The sequence below is a fragment of the Acinonyx jubatus genome, chromosome B3, assembly GCF_027475565.1.
Source record: "Acinonyx jubatus isolate Ajub_Pintada_27869175 chromosome B3, VMU_Ajub_asm_v1.0, whole genome shotgun sequence".
In the NCBI taxonomy this organism is placed as follows: Eukaryota; Metazoa; Chordata; class Mammalia; order Carnivora; family Felidae; genus Acinonyx; species Acinonyx jubatus.
In genome coordinates, this window is record NC_069386.1 from 60,461,350 (window position 1) to 60,480,732 (window position 19,383).

General features: G+C 50.3%; 1 protein-coding gene across 2 annotated transcripts; it reads left to right on the top strand.

Annotated features, from left to right (window-relative positions):
• The first annotated feature begins 332 nt into the window (after positions 1 to 332).
• On the top strand, positions 333 to 18,001 carry RPAP1 (RNA polymerase II associated protein 1). Of its 2 annotated transcripts, none has more exons than XM_027066974.2 (25): positions 333 to 426; positions 1,236 to 1,492; positions 1,799 to 1,947; positions 2,231 to 2,320; positions 3,015 to 3,135; positions 3,908 to 4,129; positions 5,008 to 5,187; positions 6,224 to 6,339; positions 6,622 to 6,720; positions 7,588 to 7,689; positions 7,915 to 8,082; positions 8,329 to 8,514; positions 8,639 to 8,773; positions 8,881 to 9,051; positions 9,571 to 9,728; positions 10,193 to 10,351; positions 10,476 to 10,677; positions 11,108 to 11,217; positions 11,531 to 11,726; positions 11,941 to 12,093; positions 12,292 to 12,434; positions 13,022 to 13,778; positions 17,033 to 17,209; positions 17,348 to 17,407; positions 17,515 to 18,001. In XM_027066974.2, exons 2-25 carry the CDS (start codon positions 1,312 to 1,314, stop codon positions 17,662 to 17,664), a joined length of 4,185 nt encoding a protein of 1,394 aa, XP_026922775.1. In that variant the 5' UTR covers positions 333 to 426; positions 1,236 to 1,311; the 3' UTR covers positions 17,665 to 18,001. The 2 variants fall into 2 exon arrangements, with proteins under 2 accessions (XP_026922775.1, XP_026922776.1); XM_027066975.2 differs by having other exon boundaries at positions 388 to 482.
• Positions 18,002 to 19,383: the final 1,382 nt, after the last annotated feature.

Sequence of the window (19,383 nt, forward strand, 5' to 3'; positions counted from 1 at the left end):
ACGGGTGTCGTGTGTGTAGAAGGGCCTGTGTCTGCTGCACATCCGAAGGATGAGTGTTCTCAGTGTTGGCATAGAGTTTACCTGGTGGGGTAGTGCAGGGCAGGGCAAGCCGTGCATCTTCCCCCTCATGGGTCCCGACCGCAGGGGCGTCTTGGCTTGGCTCAGCCGGAAAAGCATGCGACTCTTGACCTCTGGGTTGTGAGCCCAGGCTCCAAGTTGGGTGGAGAGATTACTTAAATAAACTTTAAAAAAAAAAGGGGGGGGGGGAACGGGGGGGTCTTGGGCGCCCCAATGCAATCCCAGAAAGGGTGGAGCAAGGCCCTGGAAAGGCGGGGCTGGGCTGCGGGGCGGATGTTCAAACCTGGTGGCGGCGGAAGCGTGGCACTTGCGGGGCAAGATGGCGGCGCCCAGGCGATCCTAGAGGAAGTAAGGGGCTGCGCTAGAGGGACGGATTTCAGGGTTCCCCGGGGGAGGACTCTGGGGTAGGGTATCCAGCTTCCTTGTTGGAGCCTCCCTGAATGTATCTGCTCTGCACTGGAGTGGCCGCGGCCTCTTCGGTGTGGAGATCCCGGCCGCGGCCCACCATCAGCGGGCTGCATAGGCTGGGATCCGGTGATTTCTTTGCTGACTCGAGTGGTCCGGGAGTGTCCGCGACCGCAGAGCGGTAGGGGCAGTTGTGAGGCCCGACAGTGTACAAGTCTTGTACTTCTTTGGTGAAATTTATTCCTAAGAGTTTTTGTTCTTTCTGATGCGATTGTCAGTGACATTGTTTTCTTAATTTCATTTCCTGATTGTTCTTTTTGCTGGTATATAAAAATACAGATGATTTTTATATGTTGTTTTTTATAGCCCAAGGTTTTGTTGTTGTTGTTGTTGTTTTTGCTTAATAATTTGAACACCTTTAGGCCAGACATGTTCTCTCCAGTTTGATACAGAATCATTACTCCTTGGTATGACATTTATCTGCCTGTCTCCTGATGGCATTTTTCTTAGGTTCCCTACAGCTGTTCCTGAAAATGTTTATCATCCACAGATTGTAAACAACCTTAAGTCGGCAATAAACTTTGTTGTTAGGCTGGTGGGCTAACAGGGAGGGCTATATAGGGAGGGAATGGCAGTAAGGTATGAATGAGAAGAAATGAGTTGATGTGAACCCAAGAAAAGAGTTGTCTCTGATACACAATAAAGAGAATCAGGATTCGCTTGCAGAGGGCTATCAACTTTATTGCTTGTAGGTGTGAATGAGAGAGAATCACCACACCAAAGCAGTGCTGGAAAGAGTTGCTCTAGAGAGGCAGCTGGAGTGTCAAGATGCTGTCCAGACCAAAGCCAGGGGAGTCAGAGGTGGACCTGCTGCGTTTCCAGAGTCAGTTTCTTGCAGCTGGTGCGGCTCCAGCAGTACAACTGGTGAAGAAAGGAAGTAGGAGAGGTGGCGACACTAACCTGGACCATCCTCTGCTACAAGATCATCGGGATGTGGTGACGCTGGACAGTGAGTGGTTGTGGGTGTCAGGCTGAGGAACGAGAGAGGATATGACCTGAACGTCCTCTCCCTCTTCCTGATGTGGTTGGATTTTTCCCCGTCATTATTTCAGACACTGCATAATCTCTGTTGCTGCAGCCCCATTTTACACATGCAGAAACTAAGGTTCACAGAGCTTAAATACCTTGCCCAAGGTGACACAGCTTGAGCCGGCCCCACAGCAACTGCCTTTCTTTCTTTGGCTTCCTCCTGCCCTCAGTCTCTTCCTGGAAATGTGTGGGTATCCTCACATCTGAGGTTTTTTTTCTTTCCCAGATCTCCCAGATTTGCCCCCAGCTTTGGTTCCTGCTCCCCCGAAGAGAGCCAGACCCAGCCCTGGCCGTCCCCTGCCTGAACATGAGGATCCTGAAGAGAGGCTGAACAGGCACGATCAGCACATCACTGCTGTCTTGACTAAGATCATTGTGCGTCTCACCCTTGTTTAGTAGGACAAGTTTTCTTAGGACAGCAAGGATATTTGGGTAGGGGTGGTGAGCCTTAGGAGTAGAGGGTGATTCAGAAAGGTGGGACTTTATTCCCCCTGCAGTCAGTTTGGGGTCTGCTTTAGAAACACTGTCCCCTAAGAAGCAAAGTGGGTCCATTTCTCCCTAGAGAGAGACTCTAGTCATACAGAATTGGGGCTAGGGGGATAGTGTCCAGTCTGGGGAAAGCTTGGTATCTTCACTACTTTGTGTTTTGTTGCTGCAGGAACGAGATACAAGTTCAGTGGCTGTGAATCTGCCTGTGCCCAGTGGTGTTGCTTTCCCTCCTGTGTTCCATCGCTCACAGGAGAGACAGGTAGGCACGGTGCTTAGATGGTGCTTAGGGGACATTCAGATGAGCCTCTTCGTTTTTTGTTTTTTTTTTTTTAATGTTTACTTATTTTTTTGAGATAGAGACAGAGAATGTGAGCCAAGGAGGGGCAGAGAGAAAGGGAGAGAGAGAATCTTAAGCAGACTCCGTGCTATCAACACAGAGCCTGATAGGGGCTTGTGGGGCTGAGACTCACAAAATGTGAGTGAGATCATGACCTGAGCTGAAAGCAAGAGTCCGGCACTTAACCAACTGAGCTACCCAGATGCCCCATAGTGCACCTTCCTCAGGCAGAGAATCTGAATAATGATAAGCAACCCTCTTGTTAAAGCAGCACCATGCTAAGCACTTTACACGCGTTACTTAGTCCTCATAACAGCCGTGTAAGGTAGGTATCATTATCCCCATTTCCAGGTGAGGAAACTGAGACCCTGAAAAGATAAATAACTTGTCCAACACCACACATCTAATAGATACAGGAGCCAGAAATCCAACCCAGATTTGTCAGACTTCAAGACCTGTCCTATAGAGCACTGCTTTTTCTGAGAACTAGGGTTGTGACCCTTGGAGATTAAGCAAGACCCTTTTATCTCTTTGTTCCAGTGGCCTTAGTGTAAAGAGTTTGAGAAGAGGACGGGGTAAGGAGCATCAGTCACCTGGGTTTTCTTTTTGCCCATAGGGGAAGTCAGCAACATCTGGTAAGAGAAGCATCTTTGCCCAAGAAGTTGCAGCAAAGAGAGTGTCTGAAGCTAGGGTCCTACCAGTTAGAGAAGTTGTGTCTACCTTGGATCCACTAGAGGGTAAGCTGAGGTTGAGGAGGCTTGGGCTCGGCCTTTTTCTAATACACAATCATAGAGTCACCTTTGGGTATGTGCCTTCTCCCCCTCAAATACGAAGGCATATTTATTTATTTTGTGGGGGGAGGGAGAGGGAGAGAGAGAGAATCTTAAGTAGTCTCCACCCAGTGCAGATCCCAACATGGGGCTCAATCTCAGGACCGTGAGATCATGATCTGAGCTGAAATCAAGAGTCAGACACTTAACCAACTGAGCCACCCAGGTGACCCAGGAAGGCACATTTAAGTGGCATTTGAGCCATCTGAAGAGGAAGCTGTCCCTTATCCCTACATACAGTATTGGGTATGGATGGCTTGGGTCCACATCTGAGTCTTAGGTGCAGGGAGAGTGCAGGCCATTATTCGGCTCTAGGAAAAAGGAAGGAGTCGGAGATATCTGGCAGGGACTATAAAACAAAGATAAAGGCCAAGATTCCTTTAATGATGCAAATTATTAATAGAAGAGCCGGAGGCAGGCTTCTGGAGGCAGATGACTGGACATCTAAGAGAAGAGTCAGAACGTAGAATTATTTCTTAGGGAAACATCCCTCAGAAAGGGGAAAAATGAGTGGAGAGGTCACCACCCAGCCCAGTCTATGTTTGTGTTGTGGGGGTGTGGGCTGTGGGGAGGGCCCTCCACTCTTTGCCTGGGAAATCTCTGGGGCCTCCCTCTGTCTCCAGGACTAACGGGATTAGGCTTGGGTGAGGCAGTGAAACTAATCATACACTTCTTCCAGGTACTGCATCCTGTGAGGCACTCACACCTAGGGAGCAGGGCTACCAGCTTCCATGGGGCAGCCACAGCTTCCAGGGACCCAATCTAGTCACAGGGAAGGGGCTCAGGAGCCAGGATGCTGAGCAGGAAGCCCAGACCATCCATGAAGAGAACATAGCAAAACTACAAGCCATGGCTCCTGAAGAGATCCTGCAGGAACAGCAGCGGCTGCTAGCTCAGCTCGGTATGGCATATCAGTCTTTGCAGCCAAGGCCAGGCTAGGAAGGGACTGCCACTTATTAATGAAGGCTTACTGTGTATGCCATGCTTTTTGCTGAGTACTTGAATGCATTATTTCATTCTGTCCTCGAATGGTTCCTGTAAGTACTAATTTCATTTACTTATGAAAAGAAACGGAGTCTCATAACTTGAAGAAATTCTCCCCCAGGTCATATGGCTGGTAAAGAACATGGATGAGATGTAAACCTAGGTCTGTGAGGTCTGACAGTCCCTGCTCTTAACCACTATACTTTGTATCCTATACTACTCTAGTGTAACGTACTCTAATGTACCGTAGTTATGCTCTATCTAGTACGGCTATGACATGTTCTATTATATGACACTCAACTCTGCTATACCTCCCTCCTAGTTTCTATTTACCAAAACAGTAGCACCAAGTCAGTCTTGTTCCAAAGTGTGTATCTAGCACCTTAATAGAGCATACATAGATTAGGTTTCAGTAAATATTTGTGTGTAAATAAATTAGCTAAAAGAGAGAAGAACTGTTCCCCTAAATGCCTTCTCTTTGGCCCTAGTCAACATTCATTCATTTATTCCACAGCCACTTACTTTGGGCCTCTGATCTGGAGCCAAGCACTGGGATAGGTGGAAACCTGGACCAGGGGACTGTGAAAGATGGAGAGAAGGGTGGGTGGGCAGGTCCTAGGGACAGGTGTGGGTCATTGAAGCCCCAAGAGAGCCCAGGGGGTTCAGGCCAGGAGGAGGAAATGGCTTGTCCTGGCCTTGGCACTCATAGGCAGGCAACATTCAGCAGGTGTCAGGTCTGTACAAGGCTGGGGAGGATCCACCAACACCCACTGTCCCTTCCATCCTCTTCCCTAGATCCCAACTTGGTTGCCTTCTTGAGGTCCCACAGCCATGTCCATGAGCAAGCAGGAGAGAAAGCCACAGAGGAGCAGAGACCAGGAGGACCCTCTGTTGAGTTCACTGGAGAGGAACCCATTGTGCAAACTTCTCCAAGTGAGCCCAGGCAGGAAGATGAGCTGGAGCCTGAAGCCCCAGGTTTGGAAAAAGGGGTACATCTTTTGGGGAATAAAAGTAGACGGAAGTATCCCTTCTAGGCTTGGCAGATGGGAAAAGAAGAGAATCTTCTCTGTCCTTGACATCTAACATTAATCTTCCATTATCATCTGGAAATCAGTCTTCATTTGCTGATGCATATATTCTTCCTGCATATGCTTCCTGTTTTCTTGCTTTGTTGCCACTCCTTCTCGCTCTTCCCTGGTAAGCAGCAGCAGGGCATGATGGCTGAATGGCCCCTCCCCCTGCAGATCATCTCCAGCCTGCCTTTGCAAGAGTTGCCCCAGCTCTGGCTCTAGCCACCCTACAGTTTTCTGCCTCTGCTGTCAGTGTTATGAGCAAGATGGCAGGGCCAGGGTGATGATGGGAGAAGAGTCTGACACAGGCCTTACGAACATGCCAGACCCAAAGCAGAGAGGCCAGTGGGAGCACTCATTTCCCAGGACCTGGATTATTTTATTAGTGATTAACAAATGAAGAAATCGAATTATGGAAGCCAGGAGCCTCCTGCCCCTCCATGAGCTCCAGGCCAGCTGAGCAGATCGGGTGGGGGGGAGGGGGGAAGCAGGGGGGTGTCCTGGGTGTGTGTTTCTGTATCTTGCCCTGCAGAAGCAGGATAGCTGTCCCTCATTGCCCCACTCCCCTGCTTCTTGAGAAGGTCGGTACTAGACAGTTGAGAGCTATGTTGTCCCTGATATATGTGGTCTTCCCTTCTTCCTCTGCTCCCTCTCTTTCCTCTTCCTTACCTCCTCCACTTTCTCTTGCCCCTCCCAGCAAATCCTTGGGATGAGCAAGGGGCTAGAGCCCTGGACTAGGTGTGTTCTGCCATATCTGAGACATTTGTCCAGTTCCCAGGGGTTCTAGCTGCTGGGCCATGCTACTTAACTATAGCTGAAGGCAGAGGCTGCCAGACCCTTGGGCAGAGGTGCATGTGGCAACCGCTGGGTGATGGCCAGGACCCCAGTAGACCACCGAGCTGAGCCCCTTAGGGTTTACTACTCTGCTTCCATCTTCCTAGCTCTGGCACCACCTGTGACGCCCCACAAAGAATGGCTGCACATGGACACTGTGGAGCTGGAGAAGCTCCAGTGGACCCAGGACTTGCCCCCACTCCGGCGGCAGCAGACGCAGGAGGTGAGGAGGGCCAGCTGACCTACAGGGGGTGGAGTGGGCCGGAAATGGGGCTGGGGCTCTTGCAACCCAGGACTCAGGCCATTTTCTTCCCCGGAGCTGGAGAAGCATTTCTCCTTTGCGCTCCTCCTCCTCTCCCACCACCCTGCCTGGCCCCTGGGGCCAAAGAAGTTCCATTTCCACTCAGGCATAGAGTCAGGACCAGAGGCCCGGGAGATGGGTGAGGAGTGGGTATGGGTAAGTTGCTGCATCCCCAGCCTATAGTCTTCTTTCTCTTCCCGTTAGAGGATGCAGGCCCGATTTAGTCTTCAGGGAGAGCTTCTGGCCCCTGATGTGGACCTGCCCACCCATCTGGGCCTGCACCACCATGGAGAAGAGGCAGAGGTGAGGCATGGGGCCCAGGGAGGACTGGGCAGCTCTTGGCAAGTGGAAAAGGACCTCTGGTCAGTTGCCTTGGACCTTCTGTGTACTCTATTCCAGTTCTCAGCCTTGGTGTCCATAGGTTATTGGGCTCAAAATGTTTCTCCTCATTCCTTCACATTCCAGTCAGTTGCCTGAACTTGCCAGTTCTATGTCGCCTCGTCTGAGGCTTTCTAAAGGAGAGCCTTGCTCCCTCTTACCTGCTCAGTCACCATGTCTTCCACTCTCTCAGCCATGCCATCCGTCCCTCATGGGACTGCCATACTGATTCCCTCTGGCCCCGCTCAGGCTGTGCCGTGCCTCGGAAAGTTTCCTGGCTCTCTTCTGCTCACAGAATAGTCTTGGCTCTTTAGCCTGGCAAAACAGTCCTCCGACCCTGTATCCCCGCTGCCCCTGTAGCTCTGCCTTCCTCACTCCTGCGCCATTCTGGAGCCCACTTGCCATGTACGCCGTGTGCTCAAGGACCTCCAGGGCTTTTTCTTCAGGCCATCAAAGCTCTACCCACCCACTGAGACCTCATCACTTTTCCAGGTCCCCCTTTTCTCTCTCTCTCTCTCTCTCTCTCTCTCTCTCTCTCTCTCCTCTTCTCTTGTAAATTAAACACTGATTACTGAATTCTTCCCTATCTGCCTTATGGCATGGTTACTCGTGTGCAAGTCCCATCTTCTTTACCAGTTTGAGGATCCATGGAGAGCAGAGGCAAGAGATATCACTTACTTATCTTAGCCTTCCCCTGGACAACTAAGTCAGTGCCTGGAATGGAGGCATTTCTGTGTATTGGTTGGGGTGCTGCCCTGTGTCCTGGCTGCTGATTTCTTGTCCCTGCCCCAGAGAGCGGGATACTCCCTGCAGGAGCTGTTCCACCTCACGCGCAGCCAGGTGTCCCAGCAGAGAGCACTAGCGCTGCATGTGTTGGCCCAGGTCATCAGCAGGGTGAGTGGACTGCTGGCCGGTCCTGCCTGTCCCCACGCCTCCTCCCCCAACCATAGACTTCCCCACCTCCTGCCCTTTTCATTCTGGCCCCATAGCCCATACACCAACTCTCTCTGGGGCAGACTGGGAATGGGATAAACCCAGGGTCATAGGTGGGCAAGTGAAGGGTTTAGGACAAAGACTCTAACTTCTACATCTTCAGCAAAGTTTTATCCTATCCCCAAGGCCCAGGCTGGTGAGTTTAGGGACCGGCTAGTGGGCAGTGTCTTGCGCCTCCTCTTGGATGCTGGTTTCCTCTTCTTGCTGCGCTTCTCCCTGGATGACAGAGTGGACGCAGTCATTGCAGCTGCCGTCCGGGCTCTTCAGGCTCTGCTGGTGGCTCCTGGAGATGAGGTACCACACAGATAGGAGTAGGGCTTTGAGGCATCAGTGTTCCTACTCCTGTTGCTGGACATGCCCTCACTGCCAAGGCTTTGCCAGGCGGAGCAGAGAATGGGATGGCAGCACCACTGCCTTCTTCTACGGGCCCCAAAGCCCAGCAGCCTTGCCTTTCTGTTCTGGGTGGGTGGCTGCCGCTGCTGCTTTTTCTGGGCCTGACTCCTTCCTCTTCTTCCCACACCCTTCTCTCTCCTATGTCAGGAGCTCCTCGATAGCTCCTTCTCCTGGTACCATGGAGCTTTGACGTTTCCTCTGATGCCCAGCCAGGAGGACAGGGAGGACGATGAGGATGAAGATGAAGAAGCCCCAGCAGAAAAAGCAAAAAGAAAGAGCCCTGAGGAAGGAAACCGGCCTCCATCTGACCTGGCCCGACATGACATCATCAAGGTAAAATGCTGGGGCAGCTGCACCTGTCGCATGACCTTGAAGTGAGCACATCTTAGGCAAGAGGGGTCATTAAGGCCTGGGGCTCAGTTGCTTTTGGCACTGGGTTTATCTCTCTGATCACCAGGGGCTTCTGGCTACCAACCTGCTGCCACGGCTGCGCTACGTGCTAGAGGTGACCTGCCCAGCCCCTTCTGTGGTCCTTGATATCCTGGCTGTGCTCATCCGTCTGGCCCGGCATTCCCTGGAGTCAGCCACAAGGGTAAGAATGAGAAGGAGACAAGGAATGCACAAAGAGCCTAGCTGACCCCATTGCTGACCCTCAGCCTCCCTACTTCCCTACTTCCCTTTTCTTCCTGACCCCCACAGGTCCTGGAGTGCCCTCGACTAATAGAGACCGTGGTTCGAGAGTTCCTGCCCACCAGCTGGTCCCCCATGGGGGTGGGGCCTGTCCTCAGTCTACACAAAGTGCCCTGTGCCACTGCCATGAAACTACTTCGTGTCCTGGCCTCGGCTGGTAGGAATATTGCTGCCCGGCTGGTGAGCAGGACAAAGGTCGAGGGATGAGGGGCTTAACACAGGGCTGGGTTGGGGGCTAAGCATGGCCTCTGGACTCTGGGTAACTCGCTCATGCCATCTTCCTTTTCTGATCTCTGATCCAGTTGCTTAGAAATGCAGTAGGAACCACCAGCCAGAAACCTAGTCATCTAGATTATAGTGTATCCTATAGGCCTACTTGTGCTTTCGTTAACTGATGGGCCCAGACCAGAAGAGCCACTTACATATGGGCGGCCATCACCCATAGCCAAGTAGCCCTAGAAAAGGGGCCCAGCAGGTGCTTGCTAAAATGAAGGGGGGGAGGGGCAGAGAGGGAAGGAAGGTGGAGTGGGAGGGAGGGATGGATGAGATAGTTTCATCCTGGTCCAGAGTTAAGACCCTGTAGCACGAGAGTGGCCTGGAACAGGGTTGAGTTGAGCCAGTCTCCATATAAGAGAACCTGAGGCTACTTGGGCTCCCTGCTGATAGTGATGTTCAGACTCTCTGCCCTCTCACCCTCAGCTGAGCAGCTTTGATCTCCGGAGCCGCCTGTGCCGCTTTATAGCAGAGGCTCCCCAGGAAATGGCCTTGCCTCCAGAGGAAGCTGAGATGCTGAGCACTGAGGCCTTCCGTTTGTGGGCTGTGGCTGCCTCCTATGGCCAGGGTAGTGACCTTTACAGGTGAGGAGAGACAAGAGTAGGCTCTCTTACAGACCTCTCCGGTTCTGCACTCTGGCCTAATCTGATGACTCAGCCTTGCTCAAGGTTTCAAGCTCAGAGGGAGGCTGAGGATGAGGAAGAGGGGATTCTGGGAGGAATGAAGAAGGCTTGGGGGCCAGGACTAGCCAGAGGACAGTAGAAAAAAGCCGAGTTAACCACATTCTGTGCACAACAGCCTTAGTAGCTTGGTGAAATCAGATTTAAATCCCTTGTTGGAAGGAAGCCTGGAAGGTCTACCCTCGTTCCCTTCAGCCTCCAGCCTTCCTTCCCTCTGAAGCCTTCCAAGAGTGCCCAGCCCTGGGGCCTCTTTCTCCCGAGCTTCTTTAACCAAACTGCAGGTCCTTGGGGCAGTGCCTTGCTTTGTGTCATGTGTCTCCATGTCCAGTGTCTTTGGATACTGAAAGGCAATAATCATTCTCCCCCAGGGAGCTATACCCAGTGCTGATGCGGGCCCTGCAGGCTGTGCCAGAGGAACTCAGCACCCAGCCCCCTCAGCCCCTGTCTGTGCAGCGGATAGCCTCCTTGCTCACTCTGCTCACCCAGCTGACCGTGGCAGCCAGTAGCACTGTCCCTGAGTCCAGCAGGTACGTTATAGCTCTGAGCTTCAGGACAGGTGGGAGCACTCCTCCAGAGTGAGAGGGTGGGTAGACCTTATGGAGGAGTCAAGGCAGCCAGACCTTGACTGTGACCCCTTTGGCACTCCTGTAGTGACTCTGCTGAGGCCAGTCTGTCGGCCACCCCTTCCTTGATCACTTGGACACAGGTGTCCGGGCTCCAACCCCTTGTGGAGCCCTTTCTAAGACAGACCTTGAAGTTGCTGCCAAGATCTGAGAATTGGCATGCTCTAGGCCCGGTGCCCACTGCCTGCCTACTCTTCCTGGATGCATACTACCAGGCCTGGAGCCAGCAGGTGAGTGTTGCCTGCCTACTTCCTCCATATCCTGGGCGCCTGTGCCCATCTTAACACACCACCCTGTGTCTCCCTCTGTCTCGACCTCTCCACTCCTACCTCCCCATTCCACTTTTTCCTATTCTCCGCCTTTTCCCTCCCACCTTCCTCTTTCTGCTTCCATATCCATTGGAGCTGTCAGGGAGCTGTGTTGGTGGGGACCAGAGAACCCCAAGCAGCAGCTCTGTCTCCCTGGAGACTTCATGCTCTGAGGACAGAGGGTGTTGGGGCAACCTCAGGGTCTTTTCTCTCTCCAGAAGGGTCAGAAGGCAGAAGCCTACAAACACTGACTCTTGGGCTCTTGGAAGTTATGGGCTTGGCCTGGGTACACAGGGTCTAGGAGAATTCATCTCCTTTTGCTGTCAGCTCATTGAGCCCCTTGGTCTTCTAGCCAAGCCTGTGCCCAGGGGATTGGCTTCAGGATATGGAGCGCCTGTCAGAGGGGCTGCTGCTACCCTTACTGCACCCACCCACTCTGGGCAGCCTGTGGGATTCTCTTGGGTATGTAGTGTGTGTGTGTGTGTGTGTGTGTGTGTGTGTGTGTGTGTGGTTGGGAGTTGGGGGCAGTAGGGAGGAGGCCGTTTGACTCCCTGTGGGACTCCTAGATCTAGCTCCCTGGTCCATCCCAAGTAGAACTTCTCAGCCTGAAGGAAACCTGAGTCCCTAGCAAGCAGCACTTGAGGGCTCTGAGGAATGTGGGTACTGGTCCATATAGCCAGGTTCCTGTGGGCCTTGGTCGCAGACCAAGCAGCTGTTTTCTAGCCTGGTGTACATCAGGCCAGAGCCCCCCTCAGCTTCTTCATTCTGCCTCCAGGTGCTGCTCCCCTCTCTGCAACCCGCAGTTCTGTGTTCCGGCCCCTGAAGCTCTCCCCAGCCTGGTGTCACTGGGCTGCACAGGAGGACGCCCCTCTCTCAGTCTGGCTGGCTCAGCCTCACCCTTCCCGTTCCTCACTGCCCTCCTGTCTCTCTTCAACACCTTGGCCCGGATCCACAAGGGGCTTTGTGGCCAGGTGAGACATAGGCACCTGGTTAGGGGTTGGAGGCTGGGGTGGAGGGGCAAGATAGGAGTCAGAACAAAAGGGTGAGGGTATCACTTGAGGCAGAAAGGTCTCTCTTGCCAGCACGCATTTCTCTGAGTTTGGCTGGGGAGGGGGCAGCCACCTGGGGAACTTCAGGAGAGAGATCAAAGTCACTTTAGATCTGAACAAGTTTGCTTTCCTCCAGCTGGCTGCCATATTGGCTGCCCCAGGACTCCAGAACTACTTCCTCCGGTGTGTGGCTCCTATGGCTGCCCCACAACTCACTCCCTTCTCTGCGTGGGCCTTGCACCATGAGTACCACCTACAGTACCTGGCACTCACCCTGGCCCAGAGAGCGGTGGGTATGCCCCAGCCCCCTCTCCACCTCTGTCCACAACCCTCCCATAATCCCCACCCCTGCAGTTCGTCCCATCTAGATGTGCCCAGGATCTGTACCCTTCAGTATATATCCTCTTTGCATGGATTCTCACTTCCCCTTGCTCTGTCCCCTCTCACATCCCACCCACCCTCCTACCCCTTGCTCTTCTGTTCATAGGCAACAGTCCAGCCAGTCCTGGCCGTCAATGCCGCTCTCCATCATAGTATGGTGTTGGCCCTGCTGAGCCGACTGCTACCTGGAAGTGAGTACCTCGCCCATGAGCTACTGCTGAGCTGTGTATTCCGTCTGGAGTTCCTCCCGTAAGTCCAGGGTTGGTGACATCAACTCAGCCCTTTGAGAGGCTGTTGTGGCTATTGACAGAGCAGCCCTGAGTTTGGAGCTAGAACACCTGGGTTTAATCCTCTTTCTTGCATGGATTGTACTTCACCTATTGGAGCTTCCATTTTCTCATCAGTAAAGTGAGGATGAAGATATCCACGTTAGAGAATTATAATGTGATTTCAGTGTGACTGTATGGCTAAAAACAGGTGCATAAACTAGCTATACTTGAGTAATAGCTAACAGTTACTGAGTGCTAACTTTGCGTCTGGCATCTCCTTAAGTATCTGTATTTTAAGTGTTTCACTTGTACTATGAGATAAGTATTGTTATCATCCCCATTTTCCTATGAGGAAACTGAGGCACAGAGAAGTTCCGTAAACCTGCCCTAAGCAGCTGACTTTAGTATCCATTCTCTTAATCTACACACACAACATAGAAAGTGATTAGGGGAACAGGGAGGAGCAGGATTGGACCTAGGAACCTCTGGGAAGCCCTGGAGAGCTGGCATTGTGTTCAGAGTGCCGTGGTTCAAACCCTCATTTTTGGCTTTTGGGTTCTATTGCAGGGAAAGAGCATCAGGTGGTCCAGAGGCAGCTGACTTCTCTGATCGGCTGTCCTTAGGGAGTGGCAGGGACTCTGCGTGTGGGCGAGGGGCTCTGCTAGTTCAGGCCTGCCAGGACCTCCCCAGCATCCGCAGCTGCTACCTGACCCACTGCTCACTGGCCCGAGCCAGCCTACTAGCGTCTCAGGCCTTGTACCGAGGGGAGCTACGGCAAATCCCAGCCCTGCTGCTCCCTGTGCCTAAGGAGCCACTGCTGCCCACCGACTGGCCTTTCCTGCCATTGATCCACCTCTACCACCAGGCCTCAGACACACCCTCAGGACTTCCTCCTGCTGACACAGTAGGCACAGCTATGCGGGCTCTGCAGTGGGTGCTCATCTTGGAAACCTGGCGCCCCCAGGCCCTCTGGGCTGTGCCGCCTGCTGCCCGCCTGGCACGGCTCATGTGTGTGTTCCTGGTAGACAGTGAGCTGTTCCGGGAAACCCCAATACAACGTCTGGTGGCAGCTCTCCTTGCCCGGCTCTGCCAGCCTAAAGTCCTGCCAGACCTCAAGCTGGATTGTCCGCTTCCTGGCCTGACATCTTTCCCTGACCTCTATGCCAACTTCCTGGAGCATTTTGAGGCTGTCTCTTTTGGGGACCATCTCTTTGGAGCTCTGGTTCTCCTTCCCCTGCAGCGTCGGTTCAGTGTCACTTTGCGCCTCGCCCTCTTTGGGGAGCATGTGGGAGCCTTGCGAGCTCTGGGCCTGCCACTGACCCAGGTACTTTCTCAGCCCAGCACAGCCTGTACTGTACTGGCCTTCCTGTACTGGGCCTTGGGGGTGGTCCTGAGCAGTGGGGAGCTTTGGTGGCCCTCAGGTTCCTTATCAAACTTCTTGGGGATTCTGAGGAGATTAAAAGACTCCACGAAAGAGGTTTAACAGAGTATCTGGCATACAGTACATATTGGATATTATTAACAAGCTACAGCTCATTGTTCATGTTGCTACAACCTAGATAAGAGACGTGCTACAAACTAACGTAGTTCAAAGTTATTCAGATTTTAGATGTTAGGTCAGGATTCAGAAAAGGGAAATATCAAAGTGGGCTTCCCATAAGCAGAAGGCTTTGGGGAAGAGTGAAGATTGACCTGGGCACTGAAGGTTGAATAGAATTTGGATTGTTGAGGATGAAAGACAGAATGTACCTAGTGCAGGGGCGCCTGGGTGACTCATTCGGTTAAGGGCCTCTTGATTTCAGCTCAGGTCATGATCTCACAGTTGTGAGATCTAGCCCTCTGTTGAGTGTGGAGTCTGCTTGGGGTTTTCTCTCTCTCTCTCTCTCTCTCTCTCTCTTTCTCTCCCAACTCACAAGGTCTCTCTCAAAAAGTAAAAGAATGTACCTAGTGGAATAGCATCAGCAAAAGCTCAGAGGCAGGAAGGAGTAGAATAGGGTAAGAAGAGGGAGGAGTCTAGAAAAGATTTTAGTTTAAAATCTTGGAAACAAGGCTAATAAAATCTTAGAGGGCCTCAAAAATCAGGCTAAGGGTTAAACTTATAAGCTGTAGAGAGTTACTAGTTTTTTAAGGTTTGAGTTTTTATTTTCATTATATCTTATTCTGGTAAACTTTTTGTTTAATTTTTTCTAATGTTTGTTTATCCTTGAGAGAGAGAGAGACAGAGCACAGGTCGGGGAGGGGCAGAGAGAGAGGGAGACACAGAAAATGAAGCAGGCTCCAGGCTCTGAGCTGTCACCACAGAACCTGATTTGGGGCTCGAATTCACAGACTACGATATCATGACCTGAGCTGAAGTTGGATGCTTAACTGACTGGGCCATCCAGGCACCCCTAAACTTTTTTTTAAAGTTTATTTATTTTGAGAGAGAGTGAGAGAGTGAGCAGGCAAAGGTCAGAGAGAGATGGAAAGAGAGGGAATCCCAAGCAGTCTCCACACCATCAGCAGAGACCCTGATGTGGGGCTCGAACTCATGAACCAAGAGATCATAACCTGAGCCAAAATCAAGATTTGGGCAGTTAGCCGACTGAACTAACCAGGTGCCCTATTCTGGTAAACTTTAAATATTTTAATAAATACATTTACCATGTATATAAAATATAAGTATTTTATATAAAAAAACAAAAAAATTACATTTTTAAGGATTAGTCTTTTTGTGTACATATATATTTTTATAAAATTGGGATCCCTGCATAATGTTTTCTTCATTTAATTTTCGTCATTTAAGTTAATATTACATAATAAGCATTTCCCAATCATTAAATATTCTAAGAAATCAACATTTTTTACTATGTAATAATTCATTGTGTAGGTGCATCTGTTTATTTTATCAACCCCTTGGTGGGCATGAAAATTGTTTCTAATTTTCTGCTATTTGAAGTAACACTATGACAAATACCACTGGAGGTAAACCTTATCTCTTTCTTTCATAATCATTTTTTTATGTTTGTTAATTTTTTTAATTTAATTTTTTTATTTTTTAAAATTTACATCCAAATTAGTTAGCATATAGTGCAACAATGATTTCAGGAGTAGATTCCTTAGTATCCCTTACCCATTTAGCCCATCCCCCCTCCCTCAACCCCTCCAGCAACCCTCAGTTTGTTCTCCATATTTATGAGTCTCTTCTGTATCATCCCCCTCCCTGTTTTTATATTATTTTTATTTCCCTTCCCTTATGTTCATCTGTTTTGTCTTTTAAAGTCCTCATGAGTGAAGTCATGATTTTTGTCTTTCTCTGACTGACTGATTTCACTTAGCATAATACCCTCCAGCTCCATCCACATAGTTGCAAATGGCAAGATTTCATTCTTTTTGATTGCCAAGTAATACTCCATTGTATACATATACCACATTTTATCCACTCATCCATTGATGGACATTTGGGCTCTTTCCATACTTTGGCTATTATTGATAGTGCTACTATCAACATGGGGGTGCATGTGTCCCTTCGAAACAGCACACCTGGGGTGCCTGGGTGGCGCAGTCGGTTGGGCGTCCGACTTCAGCCAGGTCACGATCTCGCGGTCCGTGAGTTCCAGCCCCGCGTCAGGCTCTGGGCTGATGGCTCGGAGCCTGGAGCCTGTTTCCGATTCTGTGTCTCCCTCTCTCTCTGCGCCTCCCCCGTTCATGCTCTGTCTCTCTCTGTCCCAAAAATAAATAAACGTTGAAAAAAAAAAATTTAAAAAAAAAAAAAAAAGAAACGGCACACCTATATCCCGTGGGTAAATGCCTAGTAGTGCAATTGCTGGGTCGTAGGGTAGTTCTATTTTTAGTTTTTTGAGGAACCTCCATACTGTTTTCCAGAGTGGCTACACCAGCTTGCATTCCCATATGTTTGTTTATTTTTGAGAGAGAGTGCAAGCAGGGGGAGGGGCAGAAAGAGAGGGAGACACAGAATCCAAAGCAGGCTCCAGGCTCTGAGCTGTTAGTACAAAGCCTGACATGGCACTTGAATTCAAGAACCGCGAGATCATAAACTGAACCAAAGTCGGATGCTTAACCGACTGGGCCACCCAGGTGCCCTAATCATTTCTTTTTTTTTATGTTTTTATTTTTTTAAGTAATCTCTTCACCCAACGTTGGGCCCAAACTCACAATCCCAAGGTCAAGAGTCGTATGTTCCACTGACTGAGCCAGCCAGGTGCCCCTCTCCTAATCCTTTCTGCATGGAATTAAGAGTGATTTTTTTAGAGAGTTACTGGTCCTAAGAAAAGGAACTTTTGAAAGGTTTCATAATATAATCAAGCAGGTGAATGTGACATTTTGAAAGTTTTAGGTACATTAAAGTAGTGGTAGGCAGTAGAAATTCAGTACTGCTTCTTAGTTTCCCAGTTTTCCCTGCTTCTCAGCTCTTTAGTCTTTAACCTTGATCCTTGTGATAGACAGGAATGGATGTCTGTCCAGGACCTGATCTCTGCCCTCATGATTTGGTCCATGTGACCACCAGCCATCCACCCTGTTGTGCAGTGATAGACATTCCACCCTCACCCTCAGCATGTCTCATTCCCCCTGTCACAGTTGCCTGTGTCCTTGGAGTACTATACAGAGCCTCCTGAAGACAACCTGGCCCTCCTTCAGCTCTACTTCCGTGTCCTGGTTACTGGTGCACTCTGTGCACGCTGGTGCCCTGTACTCTATGCTGTGGCTGTGGCTCATGTCAACAGCTTCATCTTCTCCCAGGACCCAAAGAGTTCAGTAAGTTATACTGAAGGGAGGAAGGGAGACTGTGATTGAGCTGCCTTTGGGTCATCTGGGGAGGAGATGAGGGCCAGACAAGGCCAGTGATGGGTACAGCCCTTGGCCCAGTGTCCCCTGTCCCTGTTCTGCCTCTAGGACGAGGTAAAGGCTGCCCGCAGGAGCATGTTGCAGAAGACTTGGATGCTGACGAATGAGGTAGGATGGGGCACATCCTGGAGGGTGGGAAGAGAAGAGGTCTTGGGGCACAGAAATCTCAATAGGATCTCACTACCTACTTCATAAAGTTTCTGCCCCTTTTGCAGGGTCTCCGGCAGCACCTTCTCCACTATAAGCTCCCTAATCCTGCCCTCCCAGAAGGCTTTGAGCTGTATCTCCAGCTGCCCTCTCTGCGTCAGCAGTACCTCCAGAGACTGACCTCAGGGATGCTCCAAAATGGGGAATCAGAGACCTAGTATGGCTGCTACAGATGAAGAGATGGATACGTTCTGGGGTTCACCAACACGGGCCTGGCCAGACAGAAGAGTTTTGTGGCTTAAGCGTGGGCAGGAGACAAGGGAGAAGGCTTGCTTTCCTGGGAGCAGGCTGTGTGAGCTTTTTTGGAGCAGAGTGAGCCCTCCCATTATATCCTGATGTCTGAAACTCAGGATCTGGTCTGTATGGAAGTGAAGGGTAACTTGCCCCTCTCTTGGAGACCAGACAAACTATGTACATGTCTCCTCCTTCCCCTGCCCCAGACCAGATACATAAATCCTGTAGATGTGTACTGAAATAAAAATTTTTTGTATCTCCTGGGAATCTGATTTGGACTGATTTCAGATGTTAGTTCAGGATTGGTATGGAGGGATGGGCTATCCTAGGGGAGAAGCTGGGCTCCTGTGAGAGATGGGAGAGCTGAAAACAGAGCCTACGTCTGGGAAAACAAAAATGTGGGTCCTGGTTCTGCAGTAGAGCTGGGCCAGAGTAATGCTCTTGGGAAGGGGTACTTCTGGAAGGACTCTGGGCAGTCCACTTGATGTATAAGTATCCTTAATGAGGTCGGCATCTTGTCTCCTTATGGTCTGTTAACTGCTATCTGAGATAGGAAGAAACCCGAAATCAGACTGTGCACTAGCTGTCTCTTCATCTATTTGGGCTGCTGTAACAATACCAAAGACTGAGTGCCTTATACATACACAACAGAAATTCATTTCTGTTCTTGGGGTTGGGAAGTTGGTCAAGATGCTGGCACAATTGGTCTCTAGTGAGAGCCCACTTCCTGGTTCGTAGACAGCCTTCACATGGTGGAAGGGAAATGAGGGTGGAACCCTCATGACCTAATCACTTTCCAGAGGCCTTGCCTCCAAATACCCTCACATTGGGTATTAGGGTTCAACCTAGGAATGAGGCAGGTATGGAGGGCACAAATATTCAGTCTATTAGCATTGTCACACAACACCCCTTCCATTGTGGACTTGAGTGGTAGTAGGTAAGGGCTGGGAAGGAGTGGATCAAACCATGAATTCTGATTCATTGGTTCATCTCGTGATAGAGTTTTTAGGTTCTTTCATCTGAATTCTAACACTCAAGCTTTCTTAGAGTGTCATTTTCTGTGTGGAATTGCCTATAGTGTGTTTACAGGTCATCAGAGTGAGTGCAGTGTGCCCTATCAGCAGGCAGAGAGAACCTATTTCCCATAAATGGAGCTGCTGCACACAGAATTCTCCAGTAGGTTTATTAAGCAACTACTGCATCTGCAAACATCAATAGTTCCAAACTGTCTTCAGGTGTGTTAAATCAATTGCTAGGCAGTATACCAGTGTTCCTGATTGAGTAGACCTAGGGTGAAACCCAAGAATTTGCATCTCTAACAAGTTCCCAGGTGGTGCTGATGCTGCTATCCAAACCCAAACACACACTTGGAGAACCACTGGCTTACCGGAACCTTACCAAAGAAATTTTGTGACCTCATAATAGGATAACAGAGCTAAATAGGGTCTGAGGACTAGAGTGTTTACAAAATCACTGTAGTGTCTTTATCTAGCACTATATACTCAGAGGCTTCACCAACTAGCTAACTACTGTCACTTCTCTTTTTTCCCAGTGCTTTACATTACACACAGGCCTCAGCCTTTAAAATTAGTATTTTGGGGGGCACCTGGGCAGCTCAGTTAAGCGTCAGACTCTTGATTTCA